The sequence below is a fragment of the Aquarana catesbeiana genome, linkage group LG08, assembly GCF_042186555.1.
Source record: "Aquarana catesbeiana isolate 2022-GZ linkage group LG08, ASM4218655v1, whole genome shotgun sequence".
Classification (NCBI taxonomy): Eukaryota; Metazoa; Chordata; class Amphibia; order Anura; family Ranidae; genus Aquarana; species Aquarana catesbeiana.
Genome location: NC_133331.1, coordinates 288,307,819 through 288,329,159, shown reverse-complemented (window position 1 = coordinate 288,329,159; position 21,341 = coordinate 288,307,819). Strand labels below are relative to the sequence as shown.

General features: G+C 45.8%; 3 protein-coding genes across 5 annotated transcripts in view; 1 reads left to right on the top strand and 2 right to left on the bottom strand.

Moving 5' to 3' along the window:
• The window catches only part of LOC141106779 (uncharacterized), a 99,518-nt gene that overhangs the window by 21,253 nt on the left and 56,924 nt on the right, over positions 1 to 21,341 (bottom strand). The window lies entirely within an intron of this gene.
• On the bottom strand, positions 2 to 7,860 carry LOC141104722 (gastrula zinc finger protein XlCGF66.1-like). 2 transcript variants are annotated; one of them, XM_073594419.1, is made up of 5 exons: positions 7,450 to 7,860; positions 7,193 to 7,336; positions 6,531 to 6,707; positions 6,321 to 6,444; positions 2 to 5,115 (listed from the first exon to the last, which is right to left on the bottom strand). In XM_073594419.1, exons 2-5 carry the CDS (start codon positions 7,268 to 7,270, stop codon positions 4,046 to 4,048), a joined length of 1,449 nt encoding a protein of 482 aa, XP_073450520.1. In that variant the 5' UTR covers positions 7,271 to 7,336; positions 7,450 to 7,860; the 3' UTR covers positions 2 to 4,045. The 2 variants fall into 2 exon arrangements, with proteins under 2 accessions (XP_073450520.1, XP_073450521.1); XM_073594420.1 differs by having other exon boundaries at positions 7,591 to 7,860.
• LOC141104706 (uncharacterized) lies at positions 7,765 to 20,619 on the top strand. Of its 2 annotated transcripts, none has more exons than XM_073594394.1 (7): positions 7,765 to 8,618; positions 12,688 to 12,808; positions 13,122 to 13,313; positions 13,400 to 13,514; positions 14,171 to 14,268; positions 15,205 to 15,307; positions 18,377 to 20,619. In XM_073594394.1, the coding sequence occupies exons 2-7, from the start codon at positions 12,692 to 12,694 to the stop codon at positions 19,504 to 19,506; spliced, it is 1,755 nt and encodes a 584-aa protein (XP_073450495.1). In that variant the 5' UTR covers positions 7,765 to 8,618; positions 12,688 to 12,691; the 3' UTR covers positions 19,507 to 20,619. The 2 variants fall into 2 exon arrangements, with proteins under 2 accessions (XP_073450495.1, XP_073450494.1); XM_073594393.1 differs by having other exon boundaries at positions 7,768 to 8,622; positions 18,377 to 20,617.

Genomic DNA, 21,341 nt, shown 5'->3' with positions numbered 1-21,341 from the left:
CCCCCCCCCCCCAAAAAAAAAACAATGATGCCCAGTGGTCTAGTGGCACATACTGTAAAAAAGCAAAAATCCACCACTTACCTGTCCTGTCATCCCGCACAGCTCTCTCTTCACATAGTGACAGCATGCATCAAGCGCGCCATCACCATGGTAGCAGTGCCGTCATCCAGTCACTACGGTAGCAGTGCCGGAATCCATAGTCACTACGGTAGCAGTGCCGTCATCCATAGTCACTACGGTAGCAGTGCCGGAATCCATAGTCACTACGGTAGCAGTGCCGGAATCCATAGTCACTACGGTAGCAGTGCCGGCATCCATAGTCACTACGGTAGCAGTGCCGGCATCCATAGTCACTACGGTAGCAGTGCCGGATTCCATAGTCACTACAGTTGCAGTGCCGTCATCCATAGTCACTACGGTAGCAGTGCCGGAATCCATAGTCACTATGGTTGCAGTGCCGTCATCCATAGTCACTACGGTAGCAGTGCCGGAATCCATAGTCACTACGGTTGCAGTGCCGTCATCCATAGTCACTATGGTAGCAGTTCCGGAATCCATAGTCACTACGGTTGCAGTGCCGTCATCCATAGTCACTATGGTAGCAGTTCCGGAATCCATAGTCACTATGGTAGCAGTGCCGGCATCCATGCTTTTGAGCTGTGAGGTATCCAATAGGCTGACCTGTTTTAAAGAGCTGGCTGCAACCACCTCCTTCTGCCAGTGTTTGATTGGATGTCAGAGTGACTTCAGGCAGCTGGACCCCCCTATGCCCCTACTTGATAGTAGGAGAGCTCAATCCGGTACAGTAGTACTGCCTACACTCTCTTATTGGTGGCCATGCTTTCTCTGCCAAAGACACAACATGAAGTTGTGTAGAGAAACTGTCTCTTTAACAGATGTCATCATAACCACTGCCTCCATTGGACTTACCCTCATTTCCTGTTTTGGTGACAAAGCACTGAAAGGGCTTTGAAGGGCCTAGTATAGACACAAGACACCTATATGGTCATAAACCTCCTAGCCAGTGGCTGCAAGCATTACTTTTTTGGGACCCGTGGCCAGTTCCAGCAAATCAAAGTGGTGCCTCACCTTCACCAGATCTTTCTATTTTTTTGGTGGGGGGGGGGGGGGATGGAGGTCTGATGGGCTAAGGCAGCCCCCGGGTTCCTATGTCTTAGATATTCCAAGAGTGAGATCTCCCCTTTGGATTTTCGAAGAGTGAGATCTCCCTGACATATATCCCAACTCTGTTCCTGGCCACCTAGGGAATTTGGGTCCTACTGCCCACCTTTGTGTGTTCCTGAATCTCCTATTAACGTTCTCCGTAATATAAAATAAAATAATCCAGCAGGGAGAGTGGGAACCCCTCATTCTGGTCACAGCAGATCTGCAGAACTGAGAACTGGGAAGCACAGAGAGCTCACAAATAGAGACCCTGAGAGATAAAAGAAACTGGTAGGTGGTTTAAGTCTAGAGATGAGCTTGGGTGTCCTCTGAACTCATCTCCAGCCGAATTCCATATCGCTAACATTTTTTTACTCCAATGAGCTACAGGGCAGGTCATTCCTGCTCCACAGTTTCTTAATGTGAGCTGCAGGGTGGGTATGACCTGGCCTACAGCTCAGTAGGGTAAAAAATGAATGCAAGTTTGGAGGACATCCAAACTCTTCAATATTTAATTTACCAGCATTGAGGAAACACCGAAACTCACTTTGCACTGACCCTTAGAGTGACTGTACCTGCTCTGTGTAATGGTTTTGGACAGAGTAGAGCAGATCCTCCTCTTCCCGGGTTCCCCGCTGGCGCTCCTGGCTCCTCCTCCCTGCCAAGTGCACCTCATAGCAAGCCTCTTGCTATAGGGACATTCGTACAGGATCAATCCCAAACCATGCTCTGTGTGTCCATTGACTCGACCCCCCCACTGGTTCTGATTGGCAGCAATGGCTGCTGTCTTTCTGCCCAGTGAGGAAAGAGTGAGAGCGATGAGAGCCGTTGCTCTCTCCACTTAGTGGTTGTGATTGAATGGCTCCCGCTGTTGCCTCTCTGCCCAGTGAGGAAAGAGAGAGCCAAGAGAGCTGCTGCTCTCGGGCAAAGCACTGGATCGAGATTGGGCTGAAGTAAGTACAATAGGGGCCTGGGGGGGGGCTGCATACAGGTTTTTTTACTTTAATGCAGAGAATACATTAAGGTAAAAAAAAAAACAAAAAAAACTTCCGCCTCTAGAACCTTTAACCACTTCTGGACCGGCTCACGCCGATATACGTCGGCATATTGAAGAGGAATATCGTTATGGCAGCAGCTAGCTATCATAACCCCGGTATCCTCTTCTTCAGTGAGCGGTCCGGTTTTGGTCTTATGGACACAGGGAGCTGGCACACAAGAGTGCTCCCATAGCAAGCGGCTTGCTATTGGGGGACTCGGCAAGGGGGAGTGGCTCAGAAGAGGAGGATCAGGGCTGCTCTGTGCAAAAGCATTACACAGAGCAGGTAAATATGACATGTTTTTTTTTTTTCCTTTACAATCACTTTAAAGAGTTAAAGTGTAAGTCCAGGCACAAACTAACTAACTCTAAAGCTGCTCTCTGCCACATTCTAAACCTAATCTATCCAACCCTGTAAAGCAAAAATCGCTGTTCTTACCTGATCTGCAGCCGATCCGGTCCGGTTTCCATCGGCAGAAGCTGTGTACAAAAGAGGACCGACAACGGCTCTGAAATGGCTGATGTCACCCATAGACTTACTATGGGGCTTCTGTTGTCGGCTGCCTCTCCTGCACCCGCCTACACACTGAGGCTGCCACTGACAGCTGATGGTGGGGACCGGACCGGATCAGCTGCAAAATAGGTAAGTACAGTGGAACCTTGGATTACGAGCATAATCCATTCCAGGAGAATGCTTGTAATCCAAAGAACTCACATATCAAAGCGAGTTTCCCCATAGAAGTCAATGGAAACAAAGATAATTCGTTCCACATTGGCTTCTATTGCATGCAATACCGCATGTGGCCAGAGGTGGGGGGCGCCGGGGAGCCTCCGAACCGTTCCGAGTGTCACCGGCGACCCCGCACCTCTGGCCAAATGCGGTACTGCACACCCCATTAGCTTGAACTCTGCTCGTTTTGCGAGACAACACTCGCAAACCGAGTCAGAATTTTTTTTACACAGTTGCTCGTCTTTCAAAACGCTCGTTAACCGCATTACTCTTAAACCAAGGTTCCACTGTATAGAGATTTTATGCTTTACAGGGTTGAATAGAATAAGTTTAGAATGTAGCAGATAGCAGGTTTAGCGTTAGTTAGGTTTTGCCTGAACTTCCACTTTAAGTTGTCTCTCCGGGACTCTTCCTCCTCATTGGCTGAGTAAGCAGCGGGCGCCATTGGCTCTAGCTGCTGTGAATCGCAGCCAGAGAGCCAATTGGGGGAGAGAGGGGGTGAGGCCAAGCCGTGGCTGTGTGAGTGAATTGAAAAACAGAGCAGTGCTCGGGAGCGAGCCTGCTCGGGTGCCCCCAGAGCCAGGTGCTGGCTCTGGGGGCACTCGCCAGGAGGGAGGGGCCAGGAGCGTCGTCAGGGGGGACCCGAGAATGGGAGTATCGGAGCTGCTCTGTGCAAAACCATTACACAGAGCAGGTAAGTATGACGTGTTTGTTATTTCGCTTTAAATAAGTGGAAGACTGTCAGCAAATAAATTATAGTAAATTAAAAAAGGTCCAAGGTTTGCTTAAAGCTGAATGATAATAAAATATATTTTTAAACAGACACGTCTGTATTGGCCACGCCAACTACTGGCTTAGCTGGTTGGGATAGACCGGTGGTTCTGCTTATTTGTAAAAAAAAAAAACAAGCTCCACGTGGAGCGAGGCAAGACTAAGATTAATTTCCCAACCCAAAAAGATGTCATTGATGATGGGTCCCATTCCTGGAAATTTCTCCGACGTTCGCCAAGCTTGGCGTTGGCGTTCTCAAATCAGCCAAGCCTCCAGAACTTTCCTTCTTCCCCTAATGCTGGTACACCGAAGGCTACTTCTACAGCCCCCCCCCCCCCTGTCCTTCATACCAAATAGATGGCTTCCCGCCTGTGGATCCGGCGGTGGGCGGTAAGGTGGGCACTACAGCTGAAACACTTCCCGCACTCCAGGCACGTAAAGGGCTTCTCCCCCGTGTGGACGCGGCTGTGTATGGTCAGATGGGTCTTGCGCCTAAAACTCTTGCCGCACACGGAGCAGGTAAAGGGCTTTTCGCCCGTGTGGATCTTCTGGTGCCGGACGCGGTTGGAGTTGTTGGAGAAGACCTTGCCGCACTCGGTGCAGATGTACGGCTTCCTCACCGTGTGGGCGTTCTCGTGCTTGGCGCAGTCCTGCCTGGTGGCGAAACGCTTGCCGCATTCGCAGCAGGCGTAGAGCTTTATGTCGGCGTGCGTGGTCAGGTGCACCGTCAGATAGGTGTTGCTGCTGAAGCACATGCCGCACTCGGGACAGGAGTAAATATTCTTGCCCTTGTGGGTCATCTGGTGCAAGACCAGCATAGAATCGTTGGAAAACCATTCGCCGCACTCTGAGCATATAACAGGTGGAGCCTCCTGAGCCATGGCGGCGCTTTTCTGGCGTTCTGAGTTCGTAGGAGTGTATCTATGGCGAGGCGGTCCATTAGCCACCGCATGAGGGGCTGCGTATTGTGGCGGATCCTCCAAATAATAACCCTCCATGCTATCAACGTTCCCTTCATCGCATGACATTGACTCCTCCTTAATATGAATAGACGAATACTGAAGGCTATCCGTCGCGCTGTACTCCTCCACGTCCGATAGGCTTTCCGACTCCACCTTAATCTGAATAGCCGCGTAATGGCTGTCATCCATGTCCAAATACAGGTCCGAGTGCGGGAGGAGTTCTTCTCGACACGGGAAGGGTTCCTGCCTAACAAAAGAAGGCATGAGCTGTGATTGGCTAGCGGGGATAGTCATTGTGTCAAAATCTGTATCGTCCTCCACCAAAATTGGTTCCCCTATAAGAGGAGCGGGCGTACACTCTGTGTGATTTACAGGCGTTGAAATACTCGATCGAGAAGGATTTACGGGTTCCCAAATGTACAAGTCTTCTTTGTCTTCAAAATCGGAGCTATCTGTGAAAGAAAGAATTTTAAATAAATTTTGGGGTACTTAAAGTGTTACCCCAAAAAAATAAGATTCAGTATATGTGTTGGGTGGTTTCATTTACTCAATAAACGCAGCCTGTAATGATTTCTAAACACAAGGTGATCCCGGCAAGTCCACTTGGCTCCTGTTTTAAAATGACCACGTCGTCCACGGAAGCAGATCAATGCTGGTGTGGTCAGTTTACGTCCCTGCTATTGCTGCTAGAAGTTGCATGACACCATGCTGCGTGCCTGTATCTTCTATAGCAGTGGTCTGAAAACTGACCCAGTGGCCGGTAGCGGGCCTTTGCTTGTCTTTATCTGGGTCTTGGGACACTATTCCTCCCACTGACACCAATGATGGGACACTATTCCTCCCACTGACACCAATGATGGGACACTATTCCTCCCATTGACACCAATGATGGGACACTATTCCTCCCACTGACACCAATGATGGAACACTATTCTTCCTACAGATACCAAGGATGGAGCACAATTCCTCCCACTGACACCAATGTTGGGGTATAATTCCTGCTACTGACATCAATAAGGGGCACTATTCCTCCCATTGACACCAACGATGGGGCACTATGCCTCCCATTGACACCAATGATGGAGCACTATTCTTCCTACAGATAACAATGATGGGGCACTATTCCTCCCACTGACACCAATGATGGGGCACTATTCTTCCTACAGATACCAATGATGGGACGCTATTCCTCCCACTGACACCAATGATGGGGTATAATTCCTGCTACTGACATTAATAAGGGGGAACTATTCCTCCCATTGACATCAATGATGGGGCACTATTCCTCCCACTGACACCAACGATGGGGTATAATTCCTGCTACTGACATCAATAAGGGGGCACTATTCCTCTCATTGACATCAATGATGGGGCACTATTCCTCCCAATGGTGACAGAAACCAGAGTGATTTTTTTAAATGAAAAATCCATAGGATAATTGAGCCAACATGTTTCAGGGGTTTACTCACCTTCTCCCTTCATCGGGGATACACATCTTCATTCAGATATGTATATATACTGTGTATATATATATATATATATATATATATATATATATATATATATATATATATATATATACATACATACATATATATAGAACATTTCTCAGAAACAGTTATGAAAACACTCCAACTAAGATATATTCCTATCTTACCCGGTGATGTGAGGGGCGGCCGGTCTTCCACAATGAAGTCTTTGTAGAGATCCTTGTGTCCTTCTATATACTCCCACTCCTCCATGGAGAAATAGACAGTGACATCCTGACACCTTATAGGAACCTGACACACACAATGATACAGTCACCATCCAGACACATCCCTTGTCTGTTACTGGATAATGTCCCAGAATTCCCGGCACCGCTCACCTCTCCTGTCAGCAGCTCAATGATCTTCTGGGTGACTTCTAGAATCTTCTCCTCATCAATCTCTTCACACTTTGGCCTGCTGGCTGGAGAAACTCGGGATTTCCGTGGTGGTCTGGATATCCAGGGACGGCTGTAGGCTAACAAACGCTCACCAGAGTTTGTAATGACTGAACAGTCCTGTTAATTAAGAGCAATATTAATTAATACACCTACAGAAGAAAGTCCAAGACCAGACTTACACGGAGTAAATGTAATTCTGAAGAAGACATTCACATTTTGGTTCAAGATCAACCATTTGGTGTTTCATTATTAGAGCTAATAATAATAATAGTAAAATGGATGTCATGTGACCTCCCAGAATCCTCCTCACCTCTCCGGTCAGGTCTGTGTTTTATTAATAGAGATAAGAGTGATGTCATGTGACCTCCCAGAATCCTCCTCACCTCTCCGGTCAGCTCTGTGTTTTATTAATAGAGATAAGAGTGATGTCATGTGACCTCCCAGAATCCTCCTCACCTCTCCGGTCAGCTCTGTGTTTTATTAATAGAGATAAGAGTGATGTCATGTGACCTCCCAGAATCCTCCTCACCTCTCCGGTCAGCTCTGTGTTTTATTAATAGAGATAAGAGTGATGTCATGTGACCTCCCAGAATCCTCCTCACCTCTCCGGTCAGTAGGTAGATGATCTCCAGGGTGAGGTTTAATATCCTCTCGGTCATGTGACTGCGGCTCTTCTCCATCGTCCGGTCTGTTCTTATGGAAGGTCTCCGGGTGTATTAGGTTCGGTCTCTCACGTCTGCTCCACCCTGCATGATAAAACAATTGTACGATAGAATGGCATAAAACTGGTTCTGATATCTTACACGTGTCCTGTGTATTAATGATATCCAGCTTGTGAAAAAGAAGATCTATTACTCACAATACACAAGGAATATTCCAGTCTGTTAATGTCAATTGGGTTTCTATTGGTGTTTATAAACTCTTAAAGGAATAACCCTCCCCTGGTGGTACACACTGCCACCTGGATGACACCAGCAGCTCTCAAATTCTCCCTTCTCACCATAAATATCATGTACAGGGCGTCCAATATTAAAGGAGAAAAAAAAAAACACTTCCTGTCTGTACTGGCAGACTTCCGGGTTGTGCGTTCCACCTGAGTTCTTCTGTACGTTCTGGGCAGCTTCCGGGTTCTGCGTTACAGCTGTTCTTCCACGCGCCTGCGCTCTCCGTAGATTGTCAGCCAGCGCGAAACGATAGCAGAGAGAGCGAGAGAGAGGGGGCGAGAGTGGCCAAGCGGAACCACATAGACGGAACATGGAGGAAGGATATCGAAAGCGACGTCCGGCCTTTGGAACGCGCAGCTTTCATCCCCAGTGGAACGCAAATAATAGGCTCTTTGCCCTGCAGAGCTAGAAAGTCAGAATGATGAATGGGAGTCTAGACTCTATGGTGATGTCAATGTGCAGTGGAAACCCTTCATAATGCACAATGCTCATAGTGTACAACCTGTGAACTCAGCTTAGGGATGGGGGGAACCCCTCATAATGGGCAAATGTATAGACCTGGCAACTTAGCCCAGGGATGGTGGGAGCCCCTCGTGATGAGCACAGCGGGTGTACAAACCAGGGAACTCAGCACAGGGATGGTGGGAACCCCTCATAATGGGCACAGCGGGTGTACAGACCCGGGAACTCAGCACAGGGATGGTGGGAACCCCTCATAATGGGCACAGCAGGCGTACAGACCTGGAAACTCAGCACAGGGATGGTGGGAACCCCTCATAATGGGCACAGCACTTACAATACAAAATAGGCGAATATGTACCAATTAAATGAAATTAAAAAAAATCATCATTAAAAGCCATTATGTCTAATAAAAATATTCACGTGAAATCAATCATATATCTAAACAATGATTGACTGTTATATGTATTTGCAACATAAAAAGAAAGAGAAAAAAAAAAATCAGCAGCTGCCATTTTGTTGTAGCCAGTTGCAGAGACAGGAAGTGATGCACCCCCTAGACAGGAAGTTCTAGGCCAGAGGTCAAGGAACAGGAAGTGGATGGAAACCATTGTTCTAACTGGCAGTAGGTAATGACTTTTTTTTAAAAAAAATTCTATTTATTATTATTATCTGTTTATTCAGAGCTCAGCGTCTTCCTGCAGGCTCCCCCTTCCGTCATCCTGCTTCCTCTACCACACCTGCTGCGGGGACCTCTGTCCCCAGATGGACCGTTTACCCAACACCAGTCTTTTCTGTTGCTCTTCTGTGCTTTTTAACCCTGTTGGTGCTGAACCGACGGAGGCGCCGCTTCCCCTCCTCCACCGTCACAAAGAAACTCGATACAAACCAAGGCGCTGCGACGCGATGCTCCCCGACTAAACTCCAGGAAGGCGTTTATTTTTTGCACGACTTTATATGAAGTACACTGAGCCCATTTATCAAAGGTTGAAGATTGCCCGTTGGTTGGGGGATTGGGGTCGGCTCTCGTTTTCACCGCATGGCGCCCATCTATGCAGCTGCGGTTGATGCGTTTTTCCAGCCCGTTTTGCCTTTTTAAACCCGCGTTTTTGCATGCAGTTTTCACGCGCTTCATTTTTTTTTTTTTATTCTCTTTAACCGCTTGCCTACTGGGTACTTACACCTCCTTCCTGCCCAGGCCAACTTTCAGCGCTGTCACACTTTGAATGACAATTGCGCGGTCATGCTACACTGTAATCATGTGACATTTTTATCATTTTCTTCACACAGATAGAGCTTTCAGTTGGTATTTAATCACTGCTGGGCTTTTTAATCCTTACTAAAAAAAAAATTTAGCTCATCCCCCACAGCTATTACCCTTTTGTATAACTTGACCCTCCCTCCTAGATTGTAAGTTCTAACGAGCAGGGCCCTCTGATTCCTCCTGTATTGAATTGTATTGTACTTGTACTGTCTGCCCTAATGTTGTAAAGCGCTGCGTAAACTGTTGGCGCTATATAAATCCTGTATAATAATAATAATAATTAATAAATAAGTAATTTTTCTCCTTCACTGATGTGCACTGATGAGGTGGCACTTATGGGCACTGATTAGGTGGCACTAATATGCTGCAATTATGGGCACTGATAGGTGCACTGGTGGGCACTGATGGGCAGCAATGATAGGCAGCACTGACTGGCATCACTAATGGGCACTGATTGCTGGCACTGGTGGGCAATGATTGCTGGCACTGGTGGGCAATGATTGCTGGCACTGGTGGGCTATGATTGCTGGCACTGGTGGGCTATGATTGCTGGCACTGGTGGCGCTTTATTGTAATCAGGGCACTGATGATCAGTGCCCTGATTACATGTCTCGATGTCCCCTGCAAGAAGATGCCGTTGATCGGCTCTCCTTGCCACTAATGAGCTCCGGCGTGTTCGCACACTCCACGTGCAGAGCCCGCCAGGAAGTCGGCACGCCGCTGCGCTAATCACAGGCAGTGAGACGTTTTCCCGATGTGCAGCTGCAGAGATCAGGAAATGTCTCACTGCCTGTGATTAGCGCAGCGCCGTGCCGACTTCCTGGCGGGCTCTACACGTGGAGTGTGCGAACACGCCGGAGCTCATCCTTATTCGCCACACACTCTGTCAGTGTGAGGCGATGAGAGTCAATTACTGCCATTTCTGTATTTACATGTGACCGGCTGTAATTGGACACAGCCGATCACATGGTTAAAGAGCCAGGGTTCTTTACAGAGATCGGGGTTGCGCCGTGTCCTAGTTCGGGTGCGCTGTCATATGACGTCCACCCAGAACGAGAGCCGCACCATACTTCTGTCATTTGACGGCAAGCATCTAACCAACTGTGAATAAGCTGGTTGTTAAGGAGCGAGGCCAGGAAGCTGGCCGCTGCGCCTTAACAACCATTGAGTCATCAGCTGTCAGCGGTGATCCCCACTGACAGCTGAATGTAAAAAAAAATCGCCCAATCCAGAGCCCCCCTGCCCCAAAGCACCCCCCCCCCCCAACGTTGAGGGCAGGTGGCCTCGTATAGTTCAGCAGAGGAAGGGGGGGGGGGCATTCGCCCGTCCCCTCCCTTACCTGACCTGTCGGGCTGCATGCTAGGATAAGGGTCTGGTATTGATTCGGGGGGCTACGCCATTTTTTCCTGATTTTTGTTTTTTTTGTTATTGCTGGTAATTCTCTTTTTTTACATTCAGCTGTCAGCGGGAAACATTACTAGTATAAAAAGAAAATAAATAAATACAAATTCCAGTAAATATCCCATACTTTGTAAACGCTATAACTTTTGCGCAAACCAATCAGTATACGCTTATTGGGGTTTTTTTTTTCACCAAAAATATGTAGCAGAATACATGTTGGCCTAAATTTATGAAGAAATTAGATTTTAAAAAATTTTATTGGATATTTGTTGTAGCAGAAAGTAAAAAATATTGTTTGTTTTTCAAAATTGTCGGTCTTTTTTTGTTTACAGCGCATTAAAAAAAAAAAGATGATCAAATACCACCAAAAGAAAGCTTTATTTGTGAGAAAAAAAATTATATAATTTTTTTTTTTTTTTGGGTACAGCATCGCACTAAATGCAGAGATGATTAAATACCACCAAAAGAAAGCTCTATTTGAGGGAAAAAAATTCTATACATTTTTTTTTTTTAGGTACAGCGTCGCATGACCGCGCAATCATCAGTAAAAATAACGCAGTGCTGTATCGCAAAAAAAAATGGTCTGGTCATGAAGGGGGGGGTAAATCTTCGTCAAGTGGCTAAACTCTGCGTTCAGATCCACACTGCATTCAGTTTTAGGTTTCATTCACACGGCCGTACTATAGCGTACGCCCGGTGCGCGGGCCGTGTTTGCCTGCACGGGGATGCATAGGTGTTTTCCGTGCATGCCCATGCAGTCAGTCCTAATCATTTCCATTGGGGCACAGCGTCGGCACGAGCACAGCCGCTGCTCCCAATTTGGGAATGAGAAAACACACACACAGGGGGCGCTGTTCCAGAAGGTCTACTGAGTTAATAAAATTCCAGGATCGTGTTCAGCTGATAGTTTATTAAACACGAGATGGTCACGGACTACATGCAATGTGCACAGCGATGCCAGGGTACATACTCAGAGGGTGGAATATTTAGAGCCAAACTCACATAGGTGGATGGTAAGCAAGCCCCCCCCCCCCCCCGTGTGTGTTTTCTCGTTTCTCTCATTGTTTATATGAGTTGGGGCAGCAGCGGTCACTGTGGTCAAATAGTTATCTTTATATAACCACTGGGAATTGTTCTTTGTGCCCGGTTCCTGTTTGTTTGCAGCTGCTCCCAATTTAGCAGCCAGGCGCGCGCGAACGCGCCCCCGAACGCACACAATTTGACAGCACCCACTCGGCTGTCAAATTGGGAGCAGCAGCTGCGTCTGTACGTCCGCTGTGCCCCAACTGAAATGAATGAGGCTGACTGCACGGGGAGGTCTGCGCATCCCCATTGAGGGCAAACATGGGTGCTATAGTATGCCCGTGTGAACGAGGCCTTAGGGCTCATTTGCACCAGATGCATTCAAGTGCATTTATTTTAATGAGCCTAGTTTACACCATACACCATTTTCATGTGTTAAAAAAAAAAAAAAAAAAATTTTTGGACTGGGACCCACCGCAAACACATGTAAGAAAAAAATGAAACCATAACTCAAAAAAATACATGTAAAACAGTATAAACAAAGATCTGTGTTTGTGGTCAGATTTTGAAGGTGTTTTACGCAGGATGTATTTAAACGCTTGTGCGAATGTTTATATAAACAAAGCCATTTATTCAGAGTGAGCGAAGACTGAGGTCATTCTGCGCTGCCACCTAGTGGATGATTCCTTCAGAGTCGGGAGGGGGGGGGGGATATGGATATACACGTGGGTCCGTTGAGATGCACCATGGACCATTTTCTACGCAGGTTTGCCGCCAGATTTCTACACCCGTGTGCATGGGTCGTAGACTCTCAGGTGTCCTTAAAGTCTCCTCCTATTTGCAAGTATGGGATAGCAGTGACGCCCACAGAGATCTGTGGATATATAGCAACTGACCTTTATGGGTATGGGGAGCGCACTTTGGTCATTCCTGGACTGCTACCACCATTGTAGGTGGAGTGCATTCAGAAATCCAACCGTTAACTGAATCTCTGTACGATCTACAGGAGAATGTCTGCTGTACACGATACGACCACATACGTATCGATGGAGAAGGAGGAGAAGAGTCAGATGACAGAGAGGATATTGAACCTGACTCTGGAGATTGTCTACCTGCTGACCGGAGAGGTGAGGAGGGTTCTGGGAGGTCACATGACATCACTCTTATCTCTATTAATAAAACACAGACCTGACCGGAGAGGTGAGGAGGATTCTGGGAGGTCACATGACATCACTCTTATCTCTATTAATAAAACACAGACCTGACCGGAGAGGTGAGGAGGATTCTGGGAGGTCACATGACATCACTCTTATCTCTATTAATAAAATACAGACCTGACCGGAGAGGTGGATTCTGGGAGGTCACATGACATCGAGGTGAGGATCCTGGGAAGTAGTCACATGACATCACTCTTTCTATTCTGCTTTTCCCCTTATATAGAAATATGCTGCAGTGAAGATAACGTGTATTGAAAGTCTTTTACAAGGGATGTATCCAGCTATGTCAGAAGGATGGGGTCGAAGCCAGAACTCCATTGCAGTGCCTCCACCTCACTCCCCAGTTCTTGAGAGAAAAAACATTCAGAAGGTTCAAGAAATCACTAACAAACTTATGGAGCTGCTGACAGGAGAGGTGAGCGGTGCCGGGAATTCTGGGACATTATCCAGTAACAGACAAGGGATGTGTCTGGATGGTGACTGTATCATTGTGTGTGTTAGGTTCCTGTAAGGTGTCAGGATGTCACTGAGAGTATCTCCATCTCCAAGGACAACAAATATTTAGAAGGACACAAGGATCTAGTGATAGAGGACCGGCCGCCCCTCACATCACCGGGTAAGAGGAGATTTTAATTTTTTGTTGAAGATCCACCTAGATACACACATTTATTTATTTATTTCAGGTACTTATATAGCGCTGTCAATTTACGCAGTGCTCTACATATACATATCATTCACAGCAGTCCCTACCCTCAAGAAGCTTACAATCTAAGGTCTCTAACACACATTTATACATATACTAGGGTCAACTTTAGATAGGATCAGATTAACCTACCAGCATATCTTTAGAGTGTGGGAGGAAACCGTAGTACCCGGAGGAAACCCACGCAGGCACAGGGAGAACATGCAAACTCCAGGCAGATGGTGTTGTGGTCGGGATTCGAACCAGCATCCCTTTTTGCTGCTAGGTGAAAGTGCTAACCACTACACCACTGTGCACACATCCTCTAAAATAAGGACATAGTATGTCAGGTTCATATAAGGTGTCAGGATGTCAATGTCTATCTTTCAATGGAGGAGTGGGAGTATTTAGAAGAACACAAGGATCCCTACAAGGATGTTATTATGGCGAGCCAGCCGCCCCTCACATCACCAGGTAAGAAAAGACTTTATTGTAAAGGAGAGAGCAGTACGGAGAGTCCACCTAGATCCCCCATCATCTGATAAAGACATAGAAACAATGTATTCAGTCATTGTGTGTATTTCCTACAGATGGATCCGGTAATGGGAACCCACCAGAGAGCTGTGCCCGTGCTCTGCATTCCCAGGATTCCACACAGGAAGATCAGGAGATCCTTCACCATGATCAGGTAGGTGGAACTTAGGACCTCACCAAAGAGTTTGTAGTGACATTTGTGTGGTATGGTTTGTAGAGACGTTGTTTGGTATGGTTTGTAGAGACGTTGTTTGGTATGGTTTGTAGAAACGTATGTTTGGTGTGGTTTGTGGAGACGTTTGTTTGGTATGGTTTGTAGAGACGATAGTTTGATATGGTTTGTAGAGACGTTTGTTTAGTATGGTTTGTAGAAACGATAGTTTGGTATGGTTTGTAGAAACGATAGTTTGGTATGGTTTGTAGAGACGTTTGTTTAGCATGGTTTGTAGAAACGATAGTTTGGTATGGTTTGTAGAAACGATAGTTTGGTATGGTTTGTAGAGACGTTGTTTGCTATGGTTTGTAGAGACGTATGTTTGGTGTGGTTTGTGGAGACGTTTGTTTGGTATGGTTTGTAGAGACGATAGTTTGGTATGGTTTGTAGAGACGTTTGTTTAGTATGGTTTGTAGAAACGATAGTTTGGTATGGTTTGTAAAAACGATAGTTTGGTATGGTTTGTAGAGACGTTGTTTGCTATGGTTTGTAGAGACGTATGTTTGGTGTGGTTTGTGGAGACGTTTGTTTGGTATGGTTTGTAGAGACGATAGTTTGGTATGGTTTGTAGAGACGTTTGTTTAGTATGGTTTGTAGAAACGATAGTTTGGTATGGTTTGTAGAGACGTTTGTTTAGTATGGTTTGTAGAAACGATAGTTTGGTATGGTTTGTAGAAACGATAGTTTGGTATGGTTTGTAGAGACCTTGTTTGCTATGGTTTGTAGAAACGATAGTTTGGTATGGTTTGTAGAGACGTTTGGTTGGTATGGTTTGTAGAGATATTTGGTTGGTATGGTTTATAGAGATGTTGGGTACATCTTTTTCTTTGTTTTATTCTGTTTCGATTACCTAATTGCTCTCTGGACCTTGTTTAGGGCATAGAACAGATCAAAGTTGAAATTAAAGAGGAAGATGAAGAGACGTATGTGATGGATGGTCAGCCATACAAGGAGGAAGTTCACACAGAGATAGACACGGGTGAGTAATAAAAACTGAATACAGAGAACATTCTCCTGGTGGTTGTTCTTTTCCTTCCTGTTTTTGCACTCCTACAAGCCATCATGTGTTTGCAGAACATTCCATTCCACCAGTCTGGTAATCCATAGTCCTACCCTATTTGTAAAAACCTTTGACCGACCATTCATTTTCCAAGTGACCACTCATTTGGCCTAGCCTTGTCTGCAGCCCCTCTTTGTTACATCCAGACTCGTTGAGGTTTAGGAATACTCTTTCATAATTTGTTTTAGAACCATTTTCCTGACCAGTGGTGGCATTTAAGTTGATAGCAAAGACACCTATCAAAGTATTGTGTCCAGGTGTTTCCAGTGATGGGGTTCTGTTAATGCTGCAGCATACTAGACATTTGTGTTTCGTTTCGCTCTTAATCAAAGTTCGGACAAAATTCTCGTCATTCAGGGATTCAGATGTATCAATACAACAGTAATGAATTGAAATGAATCCGAAACAACAAAACGAAATTTCGTGCAAAATAATGAATTATCCAAATTTGAATCGAAAAGTCAGAGAAAAAAACAGCGTGGGGTCCCCCCCAATCAATACCACACCCTTCAGGTCTGGTATGGATATTAAGGGGAATCCCACACCAATTAGAGAAAATAAACAGCGGGGGGTCTCTCCCAAAATACCATACCCTTATCTGGGCAGGGGGGGGGGTGAGCGAGTGTCCCCCCACCCAAAGCATCTTGCCCCCATGTTGATGGGGACAAGGGCCTCTTCCCAACAACCCTAGGCTGTGGGCAGGGGGGGTCTGTGGGCAGGGGGCTTATCGGAATCTGTAAGCCCCCTTTAACAAGGGGGTCCCCAGATCCCGCCCCCTCCCATGTGAATGAGTATGGCCTACCCATTCAGGAAAAAAGTGTAAAGAGGGAATAAAGATACAACAAGAGTTTTTGACAATTCCTTTATTAAAAATATAAAAACAATGTCCCCTGATGTAGATCCATCATCAATCACGACGCCCACTGCCACCTCTAGACCAAAAAAAAAAATAAAAGCTCCGACCGCAACAAAGGTTAACCACCAAAAGCCTGCTCCACCATGTGACAGTTCTTAAATAGGTAAAGGGCGGGGCCACCCAGTGACATCACTAGGTGGCACCGCCCCCTTGTGACATCACAACCGGTGCATGCTGGATAGGTGATGTTTCAAAGGGGTGGTTCCACAAGGTGATGTCACCGGGTGGCCCCACCCCTTACCTATTTAAGAATTCTCACACGGCGGAGCAGGCAGTCGACGGTTAGCCTTTGTCACGGGCGGAGCTTTTTTTTTTGGGTCTGGCGTCGTGATTGATGATGGATCTACATCAGGGGACATTGTTTTTTTTATTTTTAATAAAGGAACTGTCAAAAACTCTTGTGTCTTTATTCACTTTTTACACCTTTTTGGTGAATGGGTAGGGGTACACACTGCACTGTTTGTACACATCGCACTTACCAGATATGATTGACTCTATTAGTTAAAAAGAAGTCAAATAGCGCTTTGTCATCAATATTTGGTCCTTAATCCCTTTCTGATCCATCTCCGGGGTCCTCTGCTTTTATAGTTAGTATGGTGCCTCTGTGTCTAGAACTACTCCGTAAAGTACAGGAGAGGAGATGGGGAAGCCTCTTGTAGTGTAGTAGTATTTATTTGGTATTTTAAAAGCGTAAACCTGCAAACTTAAGCCAAACTTAAAACTGGGAACATCAATTTGCGCTCCACGTGCGTTCCAAGAAGTGGAAGTGATGTTTACCAAGAGCTCTGCCCTACGTGTTTCGTCATCTACATCTGACATCATCTGGAGCTGTTTCTCTTTTTAATTAAAGAAGTCAATAATATCTGGTGAGTGCAGTGTGTATGGGTGCGGGTGCCGAGGAAACATGGCTACATGTTTGGATTATTTTTGCATAGAGCACTTTTGTTCAGGTGAATTTGGTTGCACTTTTTGGACACATAATTAAAACATAGTATACAAGAGCGCGGTCTTATATCCTAATTTTAGGGATATCTTGGTTTATGTATTTAGGACTTTTTAAGTTCGGTTCATGGCAGCTCTCCTTTATTTAATAATAGCTTTAGAAAAAATTTTTTGTAGATTTATTGTTTGATTATTGTTCGATATGATTTTGATATTTTTACATGCACTAAATACGGTTGATTAGCACAGGTCTAAAGTGTATTCATTTTTTATCTGTACACACTGCACCCACTAGATATTAATTACCTCTCTAATTAAAAAAAAGGAGCAGCTCCTGATGACGTCAGACGTAGATGATGAAACACGTTGGAGCGGGGTTTCCAGTAAACATCACTCCCGCTTGTTGGAATGGTTTTATGCCTTGGGAGTGGCCTGCACAGAGCCCTGGCCTCAACCCTACTTAACACCTTCGGGATGAAATGGTACACCAGTTGTGAGCCAAGTCTTCTCATATAACTTCAGTAACTGACCTCACAAAAAAGAAAAGAAAGAAAAGAAAGCCTTCCCCAAAGGGGGGAAACTCCAAATTAACAACTTGCCACCAAGTACAACAGTACATTTACCGCGGCCAGGCGGCAGCTGCAGGCTTAGCAACGTACTGGTCTGTAGCTCAGCACACGCGCACTTGCGCGCCCCCCTGGGCTGTGCAGCGGCGCGATCATGTAAGTAAACCTGCTATGAATGGAAGCCATTCATGACAGCTTTCTTACTATTGTGATGCTGTGATTGGCCCACACCCATCACATGGTACCTGGGCCAATCTCAGCACCCTGTACCATGTGATTAGCTGTAGCCATTCACAGCATCACAATAGTAAGCAAGTTGTCATGAATGAAAGACATTCATGTCTATTGCTTATAACAGTGATCATTGTTATACGCAGTAACAATAAAATCCCTGATCACCTCCCCCACTATGATGACATTGAACTACTCTAATGACAGTATGTAGAAAAAAAAGTAAAAAAAAAAAAAATGTTAAAAATATATTTTTATTCAGGAGCATTTTTATCTTTTTTGTGTAGTCTTGAGCCCGAATATTAAACATCTTTGTGTTTTTTTGCCCATCAGAGGAAGGCAACAGTAAAAGATCAACAATTGGATGTCCTGTTTTACCTCCAGCCTGGGACACAGATGAGGAGAACTCACGAGATTCCCTTAAAGTTCATCCAGCTTTTCACGAAGTGGACAGATCGCCCAACCCCCCTAATCCTGAAGATTTTTCCCCCAATTATTCTCATTCTCCTTCCCCAAATGTAAATCGGGGACTTCACAGTGTCGCCGGATCACCAACTCCCTCTCACTCAGAGGAATTTTATACCAATAGATCACACATCATTAACTCAAATATCTATCCAGGACTTGATGGTGCAGATAGATCTAAAGATCCTTCCAATCCTGAGGGATCTTTGCTTGGTAAATCAGATACTGTCTCAAATATCACACCAGGTCTTCTCCTTCCATATAGACCATCAGATCCCTCCAAACCTGAGGAAACTTCTTCTGACAAATCGCAGACTTCCTCCCCCAATATCATTCCTAGTCTTCTCATTGGATATAGACAACCGGTACCGTCAAATCCAGAGGAATCTTCTTTCAATGCGATAGCGCAACGGGCAGGGACGCACGAGGACGCATTATATCCATGCTTTTCCAGCTTGGTGAAGATGGTTGAACACCAGAGAGCACACATTGGCGACCAGCTCGGCCAGGAACCTGCTTTTGGTGACCATCAGCAGAAGCATCTGGGCAAGAAGGTGTTCCCGTGCATAGAGTGCGAGAAGTTCTTCGCCCACAGCGCTGACCTTGATAAACACCAGCGCCGTCACTCCAGAGAAAAGCCGTTCTCGTGTGCTGAATGCGGCAAGGCCTACACCCAGAAGTCCCACCTCGTCAACCACCAGCGGCTTCACACCGGCGAGAACATACTGCCCTGTACGGAGTGCGGCAGGTGCTTTACGCTAAAGTCGCAGTTCATAAAACACATGAGGACTCACACAGGGGAAAAACCATACTGCTGCTCGGAGTGCGGGAGGTGCTTTGCCCAGAAATCGACACTGGACAACCACCAGACCATCCACACTGGTCAAAAGCCATTCTCTTGCTTGCAGTGCGGCAAACACTTTGCACGGAAGTCCACCCTCCAGAAGCACCTGGAGCTTCATGCCAGTGGAGTTATTGCTGTGAAGCCCTGCCCCTGAGGAGAACGTTTCTCAAAATGGATGGTATTATCCTCTACGTCTGAAAGACCACACACCCCTGAGGAGAAAGTTTCTCAGAATGGATTGTATTGTCTTCTACATCTGAAAGACCACACACGCCCCGGAGGAGAACGTTAATCAGAATGGATTATATTGTATTCTACATCTGATAGACCACACATGCCCCTGAGGAGAACGTTTCTCAGAATAGATTATATTGCCTTCTACATCTGGTAGACCACACATGCCCCTAAGGAGAATGTTTCTCAAAACATATTGTATTGTCTTCTATATCTGAAAGTCCACACACGCCCCTGAGGAGAACGTTTCTCAGAATGCATTATATAGTCTTCACCATCTGATAGACCACACATGGTCCTGAGGAGAACGTTTCTCAACCATTATAGAAGAACTGTCCCCACGTCCTCGCGTTCTGCTGCTATGCACAATCTGGGTCTGGCCCTGCTCCGGAGAACCGGTGGGCCTGAAATGGTACCATCAACTGACGCGCTCCTGAGTATTCTGGGATGCTGATTCAGCAGGTGCAAGGAACAAGACTCTGACTGTTGTATTCTTATTGAATACCCGAAGATCTCTAAAATGTCTACCAAGCTGTTGAAAATTATGCAAAAATGTGCACCAAACCACTTGACTAGTATTTTTATTAAGACTTTTTTTGCGTTGTTTTATTTTCTTGTTTTGTTTTTTCTCTTTTATTTAGTGGATTTCTTATTCTGAAAGACTTAATTATTGAGTGCTGTTGGCAAAAACCAAATAAAATTGTTTTGATAAAAAAGAAAAAAAAATACCCATGTAACCAATGTAAATCTGGCAGTTTGACACCCATCCAGAAGCCCCCTCGTCCCCCTGCTCTTGTGTTTTTAGCGATGTTGGGGACCTCTGTTGGGTGTCTTATGGTTGCTTCTGATTTCAGTGATGCTTTACCAGTGACAAGATCAGAGGACAGATTTCATTCTTCTGTGTCACCAGTTTTGTTGCCCAGTAGCTTCTCCCTCGCCATACAGGCTCCACCCCTTAACACGGTTAGGTGTTGATAACTGTGAAGATTAAAACCAAAATGGCTACGTTTATAAACAGAGCTCCAATGCTATACCAGCCTACTGCTTGCAAAGAAAGTTGAGCTGCAGTGATTCCTCTAAGCAACCTATATAGTACCTCCCCACTCATATACCCCTGAGGGGGGGGGGGGGGCTGTAAAGATTAAAGGTGAACTCCGGGCCTTCCCTTCAGTCTTGCACAGTTGTACCGGCTCCTGTACCAAAATGACTTACTCGGATTTCACTGCACACTGTGAGCTATTCACAGTGTGTATTAGAAACTGCAGCAAGCCCCGCCTCATTTCCTGGCTGGAGGACATTCATTATCTTAGATAAAGGCAAACAGCTTTAAAGCTTCACTCCAGGCAAACTGGTACACAGAGGAAATAGGTAGACCAAGGCTGTTTTACCTGACAAAGGATTTGTATTTCTGTCCATCCAGTTCTGAAATTTACACAGCTTTGCCAAACAGCCCTGTCTAGCAGAGCAGACTTGCTTTTTCTCTACTGCAATTAAGTAGCACTTATGTGTCTTGTCCCTCCGCCAGCACTGATTGGACTGTGAAAGAAGCAGCAAACCGATGAGCTGGTTATCTCCTCCTCTCAGCATGTTTCTTATTAGCACATGAAGACATAAAACTGGTTGGCTCCTTGTGCTGCTGCTTCCCCTCACAGTCTGTGTTCTGCTGTAAAGTGACTTCAAGATGTTGATTTAAAAAATAGACCTAATGATGTATTCATTGCATTAACTTGCATCATTCGCTGTGCAGATGTCTTA

Coding starts and splice junctions, on each gene's coding strand:
- LOC141104722 (XM_073594419.1), bottom strand. CDS start 7,270: ATGGAGAAGAGCCGCAGTCACATGACCGAGAGGATATTAAACCTCACC. Junction 6,445..6,530: donor TTGAGCTGCTGACAGGAGAG/GTGAGCGGTGCC, acceptor TGTGTGTGTCAG/GTTCCTATAAGGTGTCAGGA. Junction 5,116..6,320: donor GCCGCCCCTCACATCACCGG/GTAAGATAGGAA, acceptor TTTCTTTCACAG/ATAGCTCCGATTTTGAAGAC.
- LOC141104706 (XM_073594393.1), top strand. CDS start 8,594: ATGGAAACCATTGTTCTAACTGGCAGTAG. Junction 8,623..12,687: donor ATTGTTCTAACTGGCAGTAG/GTAATGACTTTT, acceptor TACGATCTACAG/GAGAATGTCTGCTGTACACG. Junction 15,308..18,376: donor TCACACAGAGATAGACACGG/GTGAGTAATAAA, acceptor TTTGCCCATCAG/AGGAAGGCAACAGTAAAAGA.